The following is a 16,998-nucleotide window of genomic DNA, read 5'->3' as shown; positions in this document are numbered from 1 at the left end:
CTTATATAGACAGGTGTGTGCCATCCAAATCATGTCCAATCAATTTAATTTACCACTGGAGGACTCCAATCAAGTTGTAGAAACATCTCAAGGATAATCAATGGAAACAGGATGAACCGAGGCTCAGTTTTATTGAGAGCATTAGCTATAAGGAGAACTTGGGCAAACTTGGATTGTTTTCTCTGTAACATCCAAGTTTGAGTGGAGCCCTGATAGAAGTACTTAAATTTATGAGGGGAATAGATAGAACCTTTTTCCAGGGTGGAGATATCATGGACCAGAGGGCATGGATTTAAAGTGAGAAGGGAAAAGTCTAAAGGAGATGTGCGGGGCAAGTTTGTTTAACAGAGAGCGATTGATGCCCGAAACCTGCTGCCAGGGCTGGTGGTGGAGCAGGTACAATAGTGGCATTTAATGGGTTTTTAGATGGGTGCATAGATATGCATCAAATATAGCTATATGGATCATGTGACGGCAGAGGAGATTAGTTTAACATAGCATCATACTCAGCGCTGACATTTTGTACGTCATTGTTCCACGTTAAGAGTGAAAATCCACCTACTTGACCCCTCTTAGGATTTAATGACACGTTTTACATGGTAATGATCCTGTAGTTTCTGTTGTCCTACCTGGGAATCACTCCATGACAACAAAATATCAACCATGCAAATAGCAGTGAGTAACTCTGATAGGAAGACAGTTTTTTAGCTGCATATCTTCTCTGTGGTAAATTTAGGACTTGGGTCATAAACTAAAGTGTGGATGTGGAGGTATTTATCCATTTACACTTTGCAATACTGCCTTGCTGTGCGCTGCTAGTTATTTTCCACTGTTCAGTAGATTATGCCTTAGAAGAACATTGCCTTATATTTTCCTTCTATTTGCAGGTTGATTGCTCAATTAAATGAGACTGAAATGGCCTTTGATGAGTTTTGGGATAAGCACCAGCTGAAGCTTGAGCAGTGCTTGCAACTCCGACAGTTTGAGAAAGATTTCCGAGAGGTGAGTGCTGAGATTCCCATGCAGGAGAGAAGTAGGCAAGACAGACAGCTTTAATAGCCTGATGGCTGTGGGGAAGTAGCTAATTTGTAACAAATTCACATAATAACTTTACTGTACAATTCAATGAAGCTGGTTTTGAAGACCACTTTTAAAAAAGTGTTTAGAGTTTAGTCGTTGCAGTCTTCAGGCTCCTGTACCTTCTACCTGAAGGTAGCGGGGAGATGAGTGTGTGGCCTTGATGATGCTGCCAGCCTTTTTGAGGCAGCGACTGCGATAGATCCCCTCGATGGAAGGGAGGTCAGAGCCGATGATGGACCGGGCAGTGTTTACTACTTTTTGTAGTCTTTTCCGCTCCAGGGCGCTCGAGTTGCCGAACCAAGCCACGATGCAACCAGTCAGCATGCTCTCTACTGTGCACCTGTGGAAGTTAGAGAGCGTCCTCCTTGACATACCGACTCTCCGTAGTCTTCTCAGGAAGTAGAGGCGCTGATGTGCTTTCTTAATAATTGCATCAGTGTTCTTGGACCAGGAAAGATCTTCAGAGATATGCACGCCCAGGAATTTGAAGCTCTTGACCCTTTCCACCATTGATATAAACGGGACTGTGGGTCTCCATCCTACCCCTTCCAAAGTCCACAATCAGTTCCTTGGTTTTGCTGGTGTTGAGGGCCAGGTTATTGTGCTGGCACCATATGGTCAGTCGCTCGATCTCTCTTCTATATTCTGACGTCCCCATCAGTGATACGTCCCACAACAGTGGTGTCGTCAGCGAACTTGATGATGGAGTTCGCACCATGACCGGCTATGCAGTCATGAGTATAGAGTGAGTACAGCAGGGGGCTGAGCACGCAGCCTTGAGGTGCTCCCGTGCTGATTGTTATCGAGTCTGACACATTTCCACCAATACGAACAGACTGTGGTCTGTGAATGAGGAAGTCGAGGATCCAATTGCAGAGGGATGCGCAGACCCAGTTCTTCGAGTTTGGTAACCAGCTTGGAGGGGATAATTATATTAAAAATGCCGAGCTGTAATCAATGAATAACAGCCTGACATATGAGTTTTTGTTGTCCAAGTGGTCCATAGCGGAGTGGAGAGCCAGCGAGATCGCATCCACCGTTGACCTGTTGTGGCAGTAAGCGAACTGCAGTGGGTCCAGGTCTTTGTCGAGGTAGGAGTTGATTTGCGCCATGATCAACCTCTTAAAGCACCATCACCACCGACGTTAGTGCCACTGGTCGATAGTCATTGAGGCACGTCACCTTGCTCTTCTTGGGCACCGGTATAATTGATGCCCTTTTAAAGCAGGTGGGAACATCAGACCTCAGAAGTGAGAGGTTGAAAATGTCCGTCAAAACTCCAGCCAGTTGGTCCGCACAGGTTTTTAGAACACGACCGGGTATACCATCAGGTCCAGGCGCTTTTCGAGGGTTCACCCCTCTGAAGGTAGAGAAGACAGTAACTAGAGCATGTAGGGTTAAAGTAGTTTGGACAAAGATTAGAGGGCAGATGAGAAAACAAACGCAATGATTAGTGGAGTCTGCAACTTACTGCCTCAATTTTCAAACATACGTGGATAAGCACTTGAAATCCATAACCAATGAAGCTACAGACTGGGGACTGTAGGTTTAATCTAAATAATCATCTGTTCCATGGGTTTCTATTATGCTAATAATCTCTTTAAATCAGCACGAGAGTCAAGATTTGTACTCCACCACACAGGTTTGGTGGAATGATTGTGATGGATGATAGCAGATCCTCATCTGAGACTACCATGTGCTTATCACTACTGTGAATCTTGCAGCAACATACTAAGGCCTTTCATGGAATGCACGTGTTTCCAGGCACTCAACTACACAAAGCGCACTACCTGGACACATTGCACAACACTCATAAGTCTACTCCCATTCATTACTGGGCAAGGTGGCATATGACCATTGCCAGGAATAACTTTAATGCCTCTGGGAGCTACGGCAAGCCAGAGATAAGGGCACTTTATGGAACGTTATCAAACAGCATTTAACATCCAATCATGTAAGGCATTAGATTAAAGTTTAGGGAAGGACGTAGATTCTATGGCCTAGGCAGTTGAAAATCAAGGATGTTCAAATGGCCAAACGGGAGGAATATGGAGATGTAGGAGTGGAAAAGTATGGAAATCTTGTGTTATAGGACTGAAGGAGATTACAGAACTAAAGAGGAATGAGGTCCAGGAAGGATTTGTAAACAAAAGGGCATGCATTTCAAATTGGAGTTTATGCTAGCCTGGAGACTCTGTGGTCATGGAGATGGTTGCACGGTAGATGGTGGGAGTTTGGAAGCTTGCAGAAGATTTCTGGAAAAGCTCTATGTCAGGAAGAAGGTAAGCCACATGAGCATTAGAAATGTCAAGTCTCGTTAAGTGCCACATGAGCATTAGAAATGTCAAGTTAACTCTAGTTAACAAAGCCAGATATATGGTTTTCAGCCAGAGATAAGACCAGCCAGTGTGAAGAAAGGAGATGCTCCAGTGATCTTTATAAGTTTTCTGGTGCATGACTTGGTGACGGATTGGATATGAGATAATCCCAATTTTCTGAATGGTCTGGCTCAACATCGGAAAAAGGTCCAACAATGAGGATAAAGTCTGTGCCGAGAAATCAGATTCTTGATGGGGACCAAGAAAAGTGGTTTAGGTCTTTCTCTCACAGTCAAATTCTATTTATCCCAAGATTATATATTGGACAAATAGCATGACAGAATGGCATGTATAGAGATGAGGTTTTGATGTTGAACTGGGATTTGTCAGCGTGCATTTGGAGCGTGTGGCAATTCCAATGATGTTCTGCGTGCAGCGTGCATGTTTGAAATAAGAGGGAGTAATGAAGCGGGAATGAGAAGGGAAGTTACTGTAAGCAATTTTCTAGCCGTGACCTATAGTCAGGAATGGAAACAGGCAGGAACAGTTGCCTTTTTCAGTCTCAAAGGTTAAGTGCTCATATAAACATGAGCATGTGGCACATCTTGCATAGTCATAGCTCTCAATCCATAGGGGATTCAGAAAAGAAAGAAACTGGAGAAACATTGAATTTAGATAATAGGATCTTGCTGGCCAGATTAGGCAAGCCTGTTCCACCTTTCACATGTCCCAAATAGGAAAATAAAGCTGCTTCTTCCCAACACTTATAACAAAATGAAATAATAGTTCTTTATTTAGAGATTTTCGGTATTAAAACACATGCTATACATCAGATCGGGAGGTCTTATTACACCTAATGCATCTCCTCCTTGCTGTTTTAGAGTAAGGCAGCTTTGGATATCATAACAGAACGGTACAGTATTTTCACAGATGTTGGAAACAGCTCGACTCATGTGGGCCACATAATCAGGGAACTTTGCAACCTTGAAGAAAAATCTCAGGTAATATATAATTGTCACAATTCTGTCAAAAAATGTTGAATAGAAATTGATACGATAATGAATGCACAATTCTATTATCATCTTCCATCAAACATTTGCAACGCTTGGACAGTCCTAAATTCAGGAATGTGTTGTCTACTTTGAATTCAGGCTGGATGGGAGGCTGGGTATTGGCAGCCCAAGGGATCTGGTTTATTGAGATCCCAACTTCTCAAATTTGGGAATGGGTAGAGGAATAACTTTCTCCTGAAAAGGACACAGCACAATCACCATAATTTCCACAGAAGAAAGCAAAAAAAGGCATGGGAAGCTAACTGCAAAATGCATCAATCTAAGTCTGATTTAAATTAGTGTGTCCTTTACCAAGGGCAAGAAATTGCTTACATTACTTGATCACGACAGACATTAATGTGATCCCTAACCTCCTTCATCAAGACTCTCCCACCGTAGCAAATTACTTCTATCAAACAAGCCTATCATAGTCTATAAATTAGCAGATGCTGCAAATCCTCAGAATTTGTGGACAGGTATTTTACATACAACAGTTTCAAACATGATGCACATAACCCATATCCCTCCATTCACTGCATGTCCATGTTTATCCAAAAGTATTTTTAATGCTACTAACCTACCTGCTTCAACCATCACACTTGGCAGAGTGTTCCAGGCACTCAGCCTCCTTGGTTTAAGAAATCTTGCTCTGCACATCTCCATTAAAGTTTGCTCCTCTCACCTTAAAGCTAAGTACCTGTATTTAATTTTTCCATCCTGGGGAAAAGATTCTGACTGCCTACCCTATCCATGCCTCTCATAATTGTATATACTTCTATCAGGTCTACCTGCAACCTCCAGAGTATCAGAGAAAACAATCCAAGTCTGTCCAATCTCTGCCTGTTGCTAATACCCCCTAATCCTGGCATAATTATTGTAAACCTTCTCTGCACCCTTTCCAAACCCTCCACATTTCCTATAATGGGCTACCAGAACTTCGCACAATATTCCAAATGCGGCCTAACCAAAGTTCTATAAAGCTGCAGCATGACTTCCTAAACCTTATACTCTATCTACTTGTGTTGCCACTTTCAGGGAGTTATGGACTTGGACCCCCTCTATCATGTCATTAATTGTATGTTGTAAAAGTTTATTATTGTAAGAGTGCAATACCTCACACTTACTCGGATTAAACTCCATCTGCCATTTATTCGCCCATTTGTTAAAGCAGTTCTATATCCTGCTGTATACTTAGACTGACTTCCTCACAGTCCACGACCCCAGCAATCTTGGTGTCATCTGTAAACTTACTAACCAACCCGTCTACATTTATGTCCAAGTCATTTATATGTATCGCAAACAGTGGCAGTTCATGTCTCCGAAGTGAAGTCGAATAGAATGCACATGACCATACAAATTTATAGTGTGGGGAAAGAATACAGGAGTCACTGATGTGGCTCAAGCACTCCAGGCACATCCCACTGAGAGCAAAGTGAAATTATCAAGGACTCAGTGTGCATGCACTAGAAATAACACTTTAAAGATCTCTTTGATCATGATACTGTCCTTTACATGAACTCCTTAATTCCATTTCGCAGCAAACTACTCAATTCAGTCTTGCTGCTGCCCCTGAATGACAAGCAGTTGAAAAGGCCACACACCAACATAGAAACAGCAAGGCCTTGTTATCCTTGATGAAGATCTAAAATGGTGGATAAGCGTTTTTTTTCAGATTATTTAATTAATTGATTTAAAACCCCCCTACTCCCACGATGAGATTTGAATTCATGTCTTTGCAAGAAGCCCTTGGTACTAGGAGTTAATTGCTCTGTGAAAGTAAAGGTCTGCCAGATGCATCAATTAGGAATAGAACTAAGATACTCGGCACAGTGTTCTATTATGGTTGATCTGACTGGAACCCCAACACTGCATTTATGTGTATTGACAGTCATCTTCTTGATTATGAAGTATCTATCTCTGCTTTAAAACAAACATCTTGCTTTTGAAATAGATGTGAACAAATTATATATTTTTTTTAATTGTGCTTTCTTAATTACTGATGCACTGATAGATCATTTAGGGCAAAACATCAAATTAATTACTCTAGGAATATAAATTGTTTCTGTTGTAACAGGAAGCACTGGACAGAGCAGAGGCCTTGACTGTCCAGGGAGATAAGCTGATAGAGGATAATCATTATGCTCTGGATACAATAATCCCCAAATGCAACGAACTGAGAGGTGTCTGCGACAATCTAATGAATGGAATAAAAATTAAGAAGGAATTGCTTAATCAATCAATGGAGTTGCACACGAGGCTGGAACAGGTATGATCATCAATGTACTACAATAAAATTATAAATGGTATGCAACCCTAGCATTGAGTTTAAGACTAAACACTTATGTTGATAACTTTTGCAAATAGCACTCACCCCTGTTTGGCTCACTGGCAAATATCATTCAGAAACAGTTTTCCACATCATTCAGGTGAAATATTCAAAAATAATAAATAAAGGTGCACATTCTTAACACCCTGCTTGACAAAGCATATGTACTTTGAAGAAATAATATGAAAACATTTTCTACTATAGTAGTCTGTGGAAGAGGTTTGCTGGCAAGATGCTCCACTGTAACTGAGATAAATCCTACGTTATCTCTGGTTATTGGCAAGGCTTAAGCTGAGAGCTCCTTTCTCCCCTTTGTTCCACAGGCCATGCAGTGGTGTGACTCTGGGATTTACCTACTGGCTTCGCAACCTGTTGATAAATGTCAGTCCCAAGATGGGGCAGAGGCTGCCTTGCAGGAGATCGAAAGATATTTGGATACTGCCACAGGCCCGAAGATGGAGGATCTGGCCAGCATTCGCACCAAGTATGCAGCAATCCTTGGAGACGATCTCATGGTAATTATCTGGGGACGTTGGACACTACAGAGAGACACTGTGATGCTGACTTGTTTTATATCTGTAAATTATATCGATTCCTGTTAAGCAATGAAAACTTTTGTTAACTGGGGTGCAAATTATAACCTAAAAAAACAAGGGTGGTTTTGGATTAAGGAGGATGTTAAAATGTAAAAGAAATCAAAACCTTCACCAATATACCAATTTCTAGCTTCAGTGGAGGGAAGATGGGAGGTGAACATGGGAGACGAACAGAGATATAATGTGCCTGGGAAGTTTATGGGGGAAGCTGTGGATGCTAAAAATCTGAAATAAAAACTGAAAATATTGGAAAAATTCAGCTGGTCTGACAGAACCTGTGGCAAGTCAGGTTCACAGATGCTGCTCAAAGTGCTGAGCAATACAGCATTTTCTATTTTTAGTCCTCCACAGAAATGGGGAATGGATTCTAAGTCGCCAATCTCCCTGCCGCATGCTCCCTATCCGCTACTACATCCAGATCCTTCGGGCTTTCCTAGTCTGATAAGAAGCTAGACATCCAGCAAGCTTACATTGGGTAAAGAAAATATTTGATAAAAGTGGGGCACACTTTTATAGTGGGAGACACTTTTATAGGGCAAGAACTGCCACTCCCTGCTCTTAGAGCTGCCTTAGGCATGCAGGAAATCCCTCAAACAGCAGAATCTTGCTATAAATGGATCTCTATTGTGAACCAAGATTAACCACCAGCCTTTCAGCAAAAGAAAAGTGGGAAACCGAGAAAACCTATTGCAAAATGTCGTTCCTCTACGTAAACCACCAATTGATAGATCCAAGTGGGTGCTAAAACCATTTAAACATCCTAAAACAAAATCAATTTAATGTAATCATCAGACTGAAGAAGGGTCTCGACCCGAAAGGTCACCTATTCCTTTGCACCATAGATGCTGCCTCACCCACTGAGTTTCTCCAGCATTTTTGTCTACATATAATAATAAACCACTGAGAGTAGATTAATATCCCTGATTGGAACTGTTAAATCTAAGGAGCTGGAATTGATACTGATCAGCTTTCAATCCCCTAAATTGAGCAGTATGAAGCAAACATTGCACAAAAAAGGATGAAACCAACACAATAATATGAAGAACAATAATGTGCCAGCTTTCTCGGCCCTCCAATAGAATCAGTCTGAATAAAGGTCCCAATCCAAAACATCACCTATTCATCTTCTCCAGAGATGCTGCCTGACCCACTGAATTACTCCAGCACTTTGGGACTTTTTTATTAACCAGCTTTGGTAGTTCCTTATGACAACACCATACCACCCCAGAAAATAAACCAACATAATCAATGACCACTCATACAATGACACTCCTCCCCAGTCGAGAAAAAATAGAAACGTTTGAAAAGTCAAGAACAGCTTCTTTCCGTTGTTATCTGAAAGGACCACTTGTATGCTTAGGATGAAAGCCTGATCTTAAAATATACCTCATTGCACCCTTGCACTTTTTAAACATCTGCACTTTCTCTGTAATTGTGACACATTATTCTGCACTTTATTCACTTTTGCATAAGTATGGTATGATCTGCCTGAGTAGTATGCAAAACAAAGCTTTTCACTATATCTCGGTGCAATACCAATAATACCCCATTCTCCTAATTTCCCTGTAACTTGTATTGTATTCTCTCTTGCATGCCCATCAACTCCCCTTTAATTCTTTTCATGCCTTATGGGCCTGTCCCACTTACGCGACTTTTTCGGCGACTACCGGCACCCGTCATAGGTCGTTGCAGGTCGGCAAAAATTTTCAACGTGTTGAAAATTCAGCGGCGACCAGAAAGATGCTACCACTCTTTGGACGACTGAGGAGATTACTCACGACCATACAGGCGACACCCTGGCGACATATCGTAGGGTGGAGCCTGTATGGTCGTGAGTAGTTGCCTAAAGAGTCGTACCTTGTTCTGATCGTCGCTGGATTTTCTACATGTTGAAAATTTTCGACGACTTATAGCGACCTATGACGGGTGTCGGCAGTCGCCGAAAAAGTTGCGTAAGTGGGACAGGCCCATTAACAGCAGAATTAGGCAATTTGGCCCATCGAGTCTACTCCATCATTCAATTATGACTGATAGGGAGGGGGAAACTGCTTTTCAGGGTCCCTACCTGGTCGGAGAGGCAGCTTTTCTCCGGGCTGCAGCTTCGACCCGTCCTCGCGGCCTACCAGCAGACCTGGAGCGGCGTTTCCTGTCGCGGACCGCCCAGAACCTCGGCTTCGGCGGCGGCACAGCGCTGGAGCGCTATCGCGGAGCGGGCGATGCCTTGCCTGGGTCGCCGCGCTGGAGCTCCGGTGAGCTGAGACTGCCGGGTAAAACATCGCGGAGCTGTGGGACTGTGGAGCGGCCAGCTGCGGGCGGCGGCGCTGAACTTTACACCGGGATCCTGGGATCTCGCGACAAGATCGCCAGTTGTGGAGCTCCATCCGGCGCGGCCTTGTCGGCTTCGGAAGCCGCGGCCTCCAGTACGGAGGCGGCCGTTCCAGGGTTCCCATGCCGCTGTGAGGACTCTCCCGACGCCGGAGCACCACCACCCGGCGCGAACGGCCAGGAACATCGGGCCTCCGTAGAGGCAACTGTGGAGGCCTCAATAGGCCCGACTATGGGTGAACTGGGGTTGGGGACTGGACTTTGTGCCTTCCCTCATGGTGGGAGCCATTGTGGGGGGATGTTCTTTGTGTTTAAGACTCTCATTGGTGTTATGTCTGTATTCTTTTTTTGTGTGCTGCAAAATGGCAAAAAGCATTTCACTTCATTACACCTCGGTGTATGTGAATGTGACCAATAAAATACCTTTGATACCTTTGATACTTTGATAGACAATAGGTTCAGGAGTAGGCCTTTCCGTCCTTCGAGCCAGCACCGCCACTCAAAATGATCATGGATGATCATCCACAATCAGTGCCCCATTTCTGCCTTCTCGCCATATCCCCTGATTCCGCTATCTTTAAGAGCTCTATCCAACTCTCTCTTGAAATCATCCAGGGAATTTGCCTCCACTGCCTTCTGAGGCAGAGAATTCCACAGATTCACAACTACATTCTGGGTGAAAAAGTTTTTCCTCATCTCCGTTCTTAATGGCCTACCCCAAATTCTTAAACTGTGACCTCTGGTTCTGGATTCCCCCAACATTGGGAACATGTTTCCTGCCTCTAGTATGTTCAATCCCTTAATAATCTTATATGTTTCAATAAGATCACCTCTCATCCTTCTAAATTCCAAAGTATACAAGCCCAGCCGCTCCATTCTATCAACATATGACAGTCCCGCCATCCCGGGAATTAACCTTGTGAACCTACGCTGCACTCCTTCAATAGCAAGAATGTCCTTCCTCAAATTTGGAGACCAAAACTGTACACAATATTCCAGGTGTGGTCTCACTAGGACCCTGTACAAAAGGACCTGTGCAAAATGGCCTGTACATCTCTGTGCAGAAAGACCACTTTGCTCCTATACGCAATTCCTCTTGTTATGAAGGCCAACATGCCATTAACTTTCTTCATTGCCTGCTGTACCTGCATGCTTACTTTCAGTGACATGAACAAAGACCTCCAGATCTCTTTGTACTTCCCCTTTTCCCAACTTGCCACCATTCAGATCATCTACCTTCCTGTTTTTGCCAACAAAGTGGATAACCTCACATTAAACTGCATGCATGTGCCATGCATCTGCGCACTCACCCAACCTGTCCAAGTCACCCTGCATCCTCATAGCATCCTCCTCACAATTCACACTGCCACCCAGCTTTGTGTCATCTGCAAATTTGTTAATGTTACTTTTAATCTCTTCATCTAAATCATTAATCTATATACTGATCTATTGTTCCCTCTCAACCACATTCTCCTGCCTTCTCCCCATAACATTTGACACCCTTACTAATCAAGAACCTATCAATCTCCACTTCCAGCCTGTTTCCACACTCTATCTCTAAGGTAACGTCTAAAGCTCTGTAAGATCACTCCTCATCCTCCTGCGCTCCAAGGAATAAAAGTCTTGTCTGTTCAACCTCTTCCTATTCCTCAGGCCCTCGAATCCTGGCAACATCCTCGCGAATCTTCTCTGCACCCTTTACAACTTAACAACATCTTTCCTATAACAGAGTGAACAAAACTGAACACAATACTCCAAATGTGAGCTCACCAATGTCTTGTACAACTGTAACATAACATCTCAAGTTTTATACTCAATACTCTAACTGATGAAGGCCAATGTGCCAAAAACCTCTTGATCCACCCTTTCTACCAGTGACACCACTTTCAACGAACTATGTACCAACACTCCTAGATCCCTCTGCTCTACAACCCCAGAGCCCGTCTTTCACTGTGAAGTTCCTGCCCTGGTTTGACTTCCCAAAATGGAACACCTCGCACTTATCTGCATTAAACTCCATTAACCATTCCTCAGCCCACTTGCACAACTGATCAAGATCCCGCTGCAATATTTCATAATCATCGTTGCTATCTACGATGCCACCCACTCTTATAACCATATAACCATATAACAATTACAGCACGGAAACAGGCCATCTCGACCCTTCTAGTCCGTGCCGAACACATAATCTCCCCTAGTCCCATATACCTGCGCTCAGACCATAACCCTCCATTCCTTTCCCATCCATATAACTATCCAATTTATTTATAAATGATAAAAACGAACCTTCACCACCTTCACTGGAAGCTCATTCCACACAGCTACCACTCTCTGAGTAAAGAAGTTCCCCCTCATGTTACCCCTAAACTTCAGTCCCTTAATTCTCAAGTCATGTCCCCTTGTTTGAATCTTCCCTACTCTCAGTGGGAAAAGCTTTTCTACGTCAACTCTGTCTATCCCTCTCATCATTTTAAAAACCTCTATCAAGTCCCCCCTTAACCTTCTGCGCTCCAAAGAATAAAGCCCTAACTTGTTCAACCTTTCTCTGTAACTTAGTTGCTGAAACCCAGGCAACATTCTAGTAACACTCTTGTGTCATCTGCAAACCTACGGAACATGCCTTGTACATTCTCATCTAAATCATGGATTAAAAACCACAAAGAAGAGAACAACCTTCCACCATCACCCTCTGCTTCCTTCCATGAAGCCAATTCTCTATCCAGTCGAATAGGTCACCCTGGATTCCATGCGATATAACATTCCAATGCTGCCTATCATGCAAAACTTTATCCAATGCCTTTCTGGTCCTTTCTGGTCCATATAGACAATGTCAATGGCTTTGCCCTCATCAACCTTTTTTAGTTACTTCAAAAATCTCATTCAGATTCACGAGGCACAATATGTGAGGTTGATATGTGAAGATAGACACAAAATGCTGGAGTAACTCAGCGGGTCAGGCAGCATCTCTGGAGAGAAGGAATGGGTGACGTTTCGGGTCAAGACCCTTCTTCAGACTGATGTCAGGGGAGGAGGCGGGACAAAGATACAATGTAGATATGTGATGTTCTTGGCATCATGTTCGACACTGACATCGTGGGCCAAAAGGCCTTTTCTTCTGCTGTACTGTTCTGTGTACACAAAGGGTGGTGGGTGTATGGAACAAGCTGCAAAAGGACGTAGTTGAAGCAGGGACTATCACAACATTTAACAAACAGATAGACAGGTTCATGGATAGGACAGGTTTGGAGGGATATGGGCCAAACGCGGGCAGGTGAGACTAGTGTAGCTGGGACATGTTGGCCGGTGTGGGCAAGTTGAGCCGAAGGGCCTGTTTCCACACTGTATGACTCTATGTGTATACAGGAGAAGAATATAAACTGGATCACCACAGGAAATATGAATGTAGCAGAGAATATGAAGTTGAGGTAAGAGCTTTGAAATTGCTTATAAGTATAATGACACTTCATTTATTTTTGCAGAACCATGTCCTGAAAATCTTCCAGAAACAGGAGGCAATGGAGGAGATGTTTGAAAAACGGCGTGTGAGCCTGAAGAAGCTGGCTGCAAAGCAAACCCGTCCTGTCCAACCAGTGGCTCCCCGACCAGAGGGAGTTCTAAGGTCTCCCATGCTTCTCTCCACGACAGGTACCTTTTATAAACCCCTTTCGCCTTGAGAGTTAGAGGTGAATGAAAAATGTGGTCATAACTTGAAGCCAGAACAGTTGCACTGGTGTTTCCCTCTTGCCACTGCACACTCTATCAATCGATCAATTATGTACACAACACTAAGGTGTGCTAAGCAACCGCATGAGTACTCATGAGTCTGAAGAGGGATCCCAACCCGAATCATCACCTATCCATGTCCTTCAAAATGCTCCAGATGAACTGAGGTACTCCAACACTTTGTTTTTCCTTACAAGTAATTAATCTTCTGCATGTAACTATGCAGCTACAGTAGATTTGTGTGTCCTGACACCTGTACATAGACTATCACTCAATAATGCTATCTCTTCTGCCTTAGTCTTCCTCATTGAACAAATAGCTGGGAGCAATACTCCATGCCCATTTCCCCACACCTGGGATTCTGTTCTGGGCTGCGCACCTGCACCCTGTTCCAGGCCAAGTATCCAGTGCTCAATCTTGACTATACACCTGGTTCTTGACCCAGGCTGCTGTTTCAGGCCTTGTATCGGATTTCCAATCCGGACCACACACCTGGCTCCTATTGCAGACCACGTATCCAGTGCCCTATCCTCACCTGCGTACTAGGCTTCTGTTCTGGGCCACACACCTGGCTCCTGTTCAGGGAACCAGCGAATCTGATCCCCTATTCTGGCCACACACCTGGCTCCTCTTCCAGGCTATTGAGCTGGAATTCTGACTCCGAGGCGTTTAGTTATAATCCTGCGAATGACAGCTTCATACCATTGGCTCCACAGCATGCACACTAAGGGTCCATACCTGAGATTCGGCAACTGACCCATGTTCCTGGCCACTCACCTGGCTCCTGTTCTGTGCTGTACATCTATCCTCCGTCTCCAACATGCTATATCTGCCACCTGGCCCATACCCTCTGTATTCCAGCTGTACACCTGGACCAGTTCCCCACTCAAAGCAGCCAATCTGTACTCGCATGCTTAACGGAGGAACAACCATGTTTAATTTAAACTTTATCTTTCAGATAACAGAAAAGGATATGAGCCCAATTCCAGCCACAAAGTAAATGTAACCCAGATTAATCTGCTTAAAAAAAACAGAAGTCTTGCAAAGGTACAACCGTTTTTAACAGTTACATTTCGTGATCTATTCAATTATTACCTGTAAACTCTGTCTCAGTGGTCCAGAGCAGTGATTAACTCGTGGTTGCATTAGGTCAAAGGGAGTAAGTAGTTCCTGACTGTGGTCAATTTGCTCAATATATATGTTTAAATATTGAAAACGGCTGAAGGAATTTAGTGGGCCGTACAATGTATTTGGATGGAAATGCTCATTTTGTGTTGGGATCTTTCTTCAGACTGATTGAATAGGAGAGAAAACTGGAAAAGAAAAATGGGGCAGGTCAATACCTGGAAAGTGATTGGTGGATACGGATATGTGAATGATTCGAGATAGGTGGAGAAAGTGATGAAGGGCAGAGGTGAAAAAGAGACAAAAGAGTGTTAGATAAGGAAACAGGATAAATAAAATGTAAAGCCAGAGGGAGGGATATTGGTGGAAGGTCACAGGGGGAGAGGAAAGAGGGGAGATAAAAGGAAAATATAGGACCCAGAGATGGGAGATGTGCATATGGAGGATGGAAAAGGAGCAGGGTGATTGAGGTGGTGGTAGAAATGTGTGCAACCGGGATGGGGTGGCAGAAGAAAGATGGGTGGTGGGGGGGGTGGTGGGGGGGGGGGGGGGTGGTCTCACTCTGACAACGGAGGAGGCCAAGGACAGTAATGTGTGTGTGGGAATGGTAAGGCGAGTTTAAATGATTAGTGTAGGAGTTCACAGAATTGATGGGGTTTGTGGAGAATCGTTAGAGTGAGTTTGTTGCGAACTGCTGACTCCTTGAAAAGAACAGTCTGTGAACTGAGCGCAGAGACAAAGAACAACTTGTGAACTCAACGTTATAACTGATAAAAACCTAGACAGAATTGTGAGCAACAACCCCTTCTTAGGATGAAGATAATGAGGTCATGCCAACTGGTCCACTGGGAAGAGACCTGAGGAACAACATGGGTGATTGGTTTTGAGCCAATAAGAAGCACCACAAAGATTGCGAGCCTAATATATCCTAATTATCCTATATAGATTTTAAAAATGCCTGCCTTTTAGCTATAGTCCATATCTCTTAGATTGTCTTAAAATGCTTTGTTCTGATACCATGCAATCACTGTGCCTGGATAAAGGGGTTGAAAACATTCCTATTGAACCCAGAGCTTCATTGAGAATGACATGAGCCAACAGTTAGCAACTGGAAGCTCCAGTATGCTCTGGCAAACATAGCAAGTATTCGGCAAATTGGTCGCTTAGTTTACGCTTGGTCTCACTGATGTGAAGGAGGACAAATATTGGCATGACAAAGAAAAACATGAGAGAGGGATTATTTCTTGAATCTCCCCTTCTCTTGTCCAACTGTACAGAGAATATTTGATCATCATACTGAATCTAAACCACTTCCCTTCAATCAGCAATCTATCAATCCCATTAACATCTTCTTTACCCATTACTTAGTATCATATTATCATTAAACCCTTGCAGCTTTCTTTTCATTGCCCAAACTTCTAAAAGGCTCTTAGACCTGATGTTTTCTCTATAATTTTATAACCTCCCCGGAGCCCTTCCTGCTCTCTCAGCAGGCCTAATTATTCAGGCGCGTGGACTGCATCCCAACAGAGCCAGCTCCCTTTCCAAAGTGCCAGTGGCTCTTTGGTATCAAAACCCCCCATTCCTACACCCTCGGATCTGTTTGACCTGTGCTAATATACATATGGTTCAGGTAATAATGGGAAAATTATTAGTTTTGAAGCTTGGGACACTGCTTGGCAATTTTGTTAAGGTGCAGCAGATGGACATTTAAGGGGCTAGTAATAGGTGAGAGACAGACCTGCTGGTCATTGATGCATTGCACATCACCTAAGCGCCTCTAGATAACTAACTCCCTGATTTCCCACCCCTGGTGATTACCAAGGTATCTTCTGTACCAGCAGCTCACCAGGTTAAGCCAGTCCGAAGCATCAGAATGCTACATTAACTCTTGTGTGGTCATAAAGCACACCCCCTCTCCATCACCAAGTGTACTTTGACTCCAAAAATAACTTATGGAATCCTATATTACTTTTTGAATGCCTGCTTGTAGTAATTTTATAGCCTTATTAATTATTGTCAGACTAATCACTGCAGTTCATAGAGTGAATCATGAAAATACAGTAAGATTTTCCTTCTTCCTGTAGATTGAGATGAATGAGCTTGGCGATGGAAGGAAATGTTCCCCATCAGATGATGAGGAGAACCTTGCAGTGTTAAGGAGGTGAGACATCAACTGGTATTGGGAAGAGTTGACAATAAAAAGAGATTTAAAAAATACTTCCTCTGACCCTAAACTGTCCATCTTTCACCTATTACTTGCCTCTTAAATGTCCATCGTGATCCATAACGTGTCTGAGCATGGTCCATTTGTGACCTATAACCTTTCATTCTGTTGGCACAGTGGTGCTGTTCCTGTGGTCCAGGTTCAATTCTGAATTCCGATGTTGTGTGTGAACTTTGCGTGTTCTCACTATGACCCCATAGGTTTCGTTCCACGTCTCAAAAACATG

The 16,998-nt window shown here is 43.5% G+C and overlaps 1 protein-coding gene across 2 annotated transcripts in view; it reads left to right on the top strand.

Annotated features, from left to right (window-relative positions):
* The window catches only part of mcf2l (MCF.2 cell line derived transforming sequence like), a 108,958-nt gene that overhangs the window by 55,507 nt on the left and 36,453 nt on the right, over positions 1–16,998 (top strand). For both annotated transcript variants that reach the window (XM_033032965.1, XM_033032966.1), the window contains exons 9-15: positions 888–1,002; positions 4,280–4,399; positions 6,525–6,716; positions 7,100–7,291; positions 13,177–13,342; positions 14,379–14,467; positions 16,633–16,709. In XM_033032965.1, the coding sequence (XP_032888856.1) occupies positions 888–1,002; positions 4,280–4,399; positions 6,525–6,716; positions 7,100–7,291; positions 13,177–13,342; positions 14,379–14,467; positions 16,633–16,709 (951 nt within the window). The remainder of the gene's footprint in view (positions 1–887; positions 1,003–4,279; positions 4,400–6,524; positions 6,717–7,099; positions 7,292–13,176; positions 13,343–14,378; positions 14,468–16,632; positions 16,710–16,998) is intronic.

This window comes from Amblyraja radiata, chromosome 14 (assembly GCF_010909765.2).
Source record: "Amblyraja radiata isolate CabotCenter1 chromosome 14, sAmbRad1.1.pri, whole genome shotgun sequence".
NCBI classification, from domain to species: domain Eukaryota; kingdom Metazoa; phylum Chordata; class Chondrichthyes; order Rajiformes; family Rajidae; genus Amblyraja; species Amblyraja radiata.
This window is presented reverse-complemented; position numbering and strand designations above follow the sequence as displayed.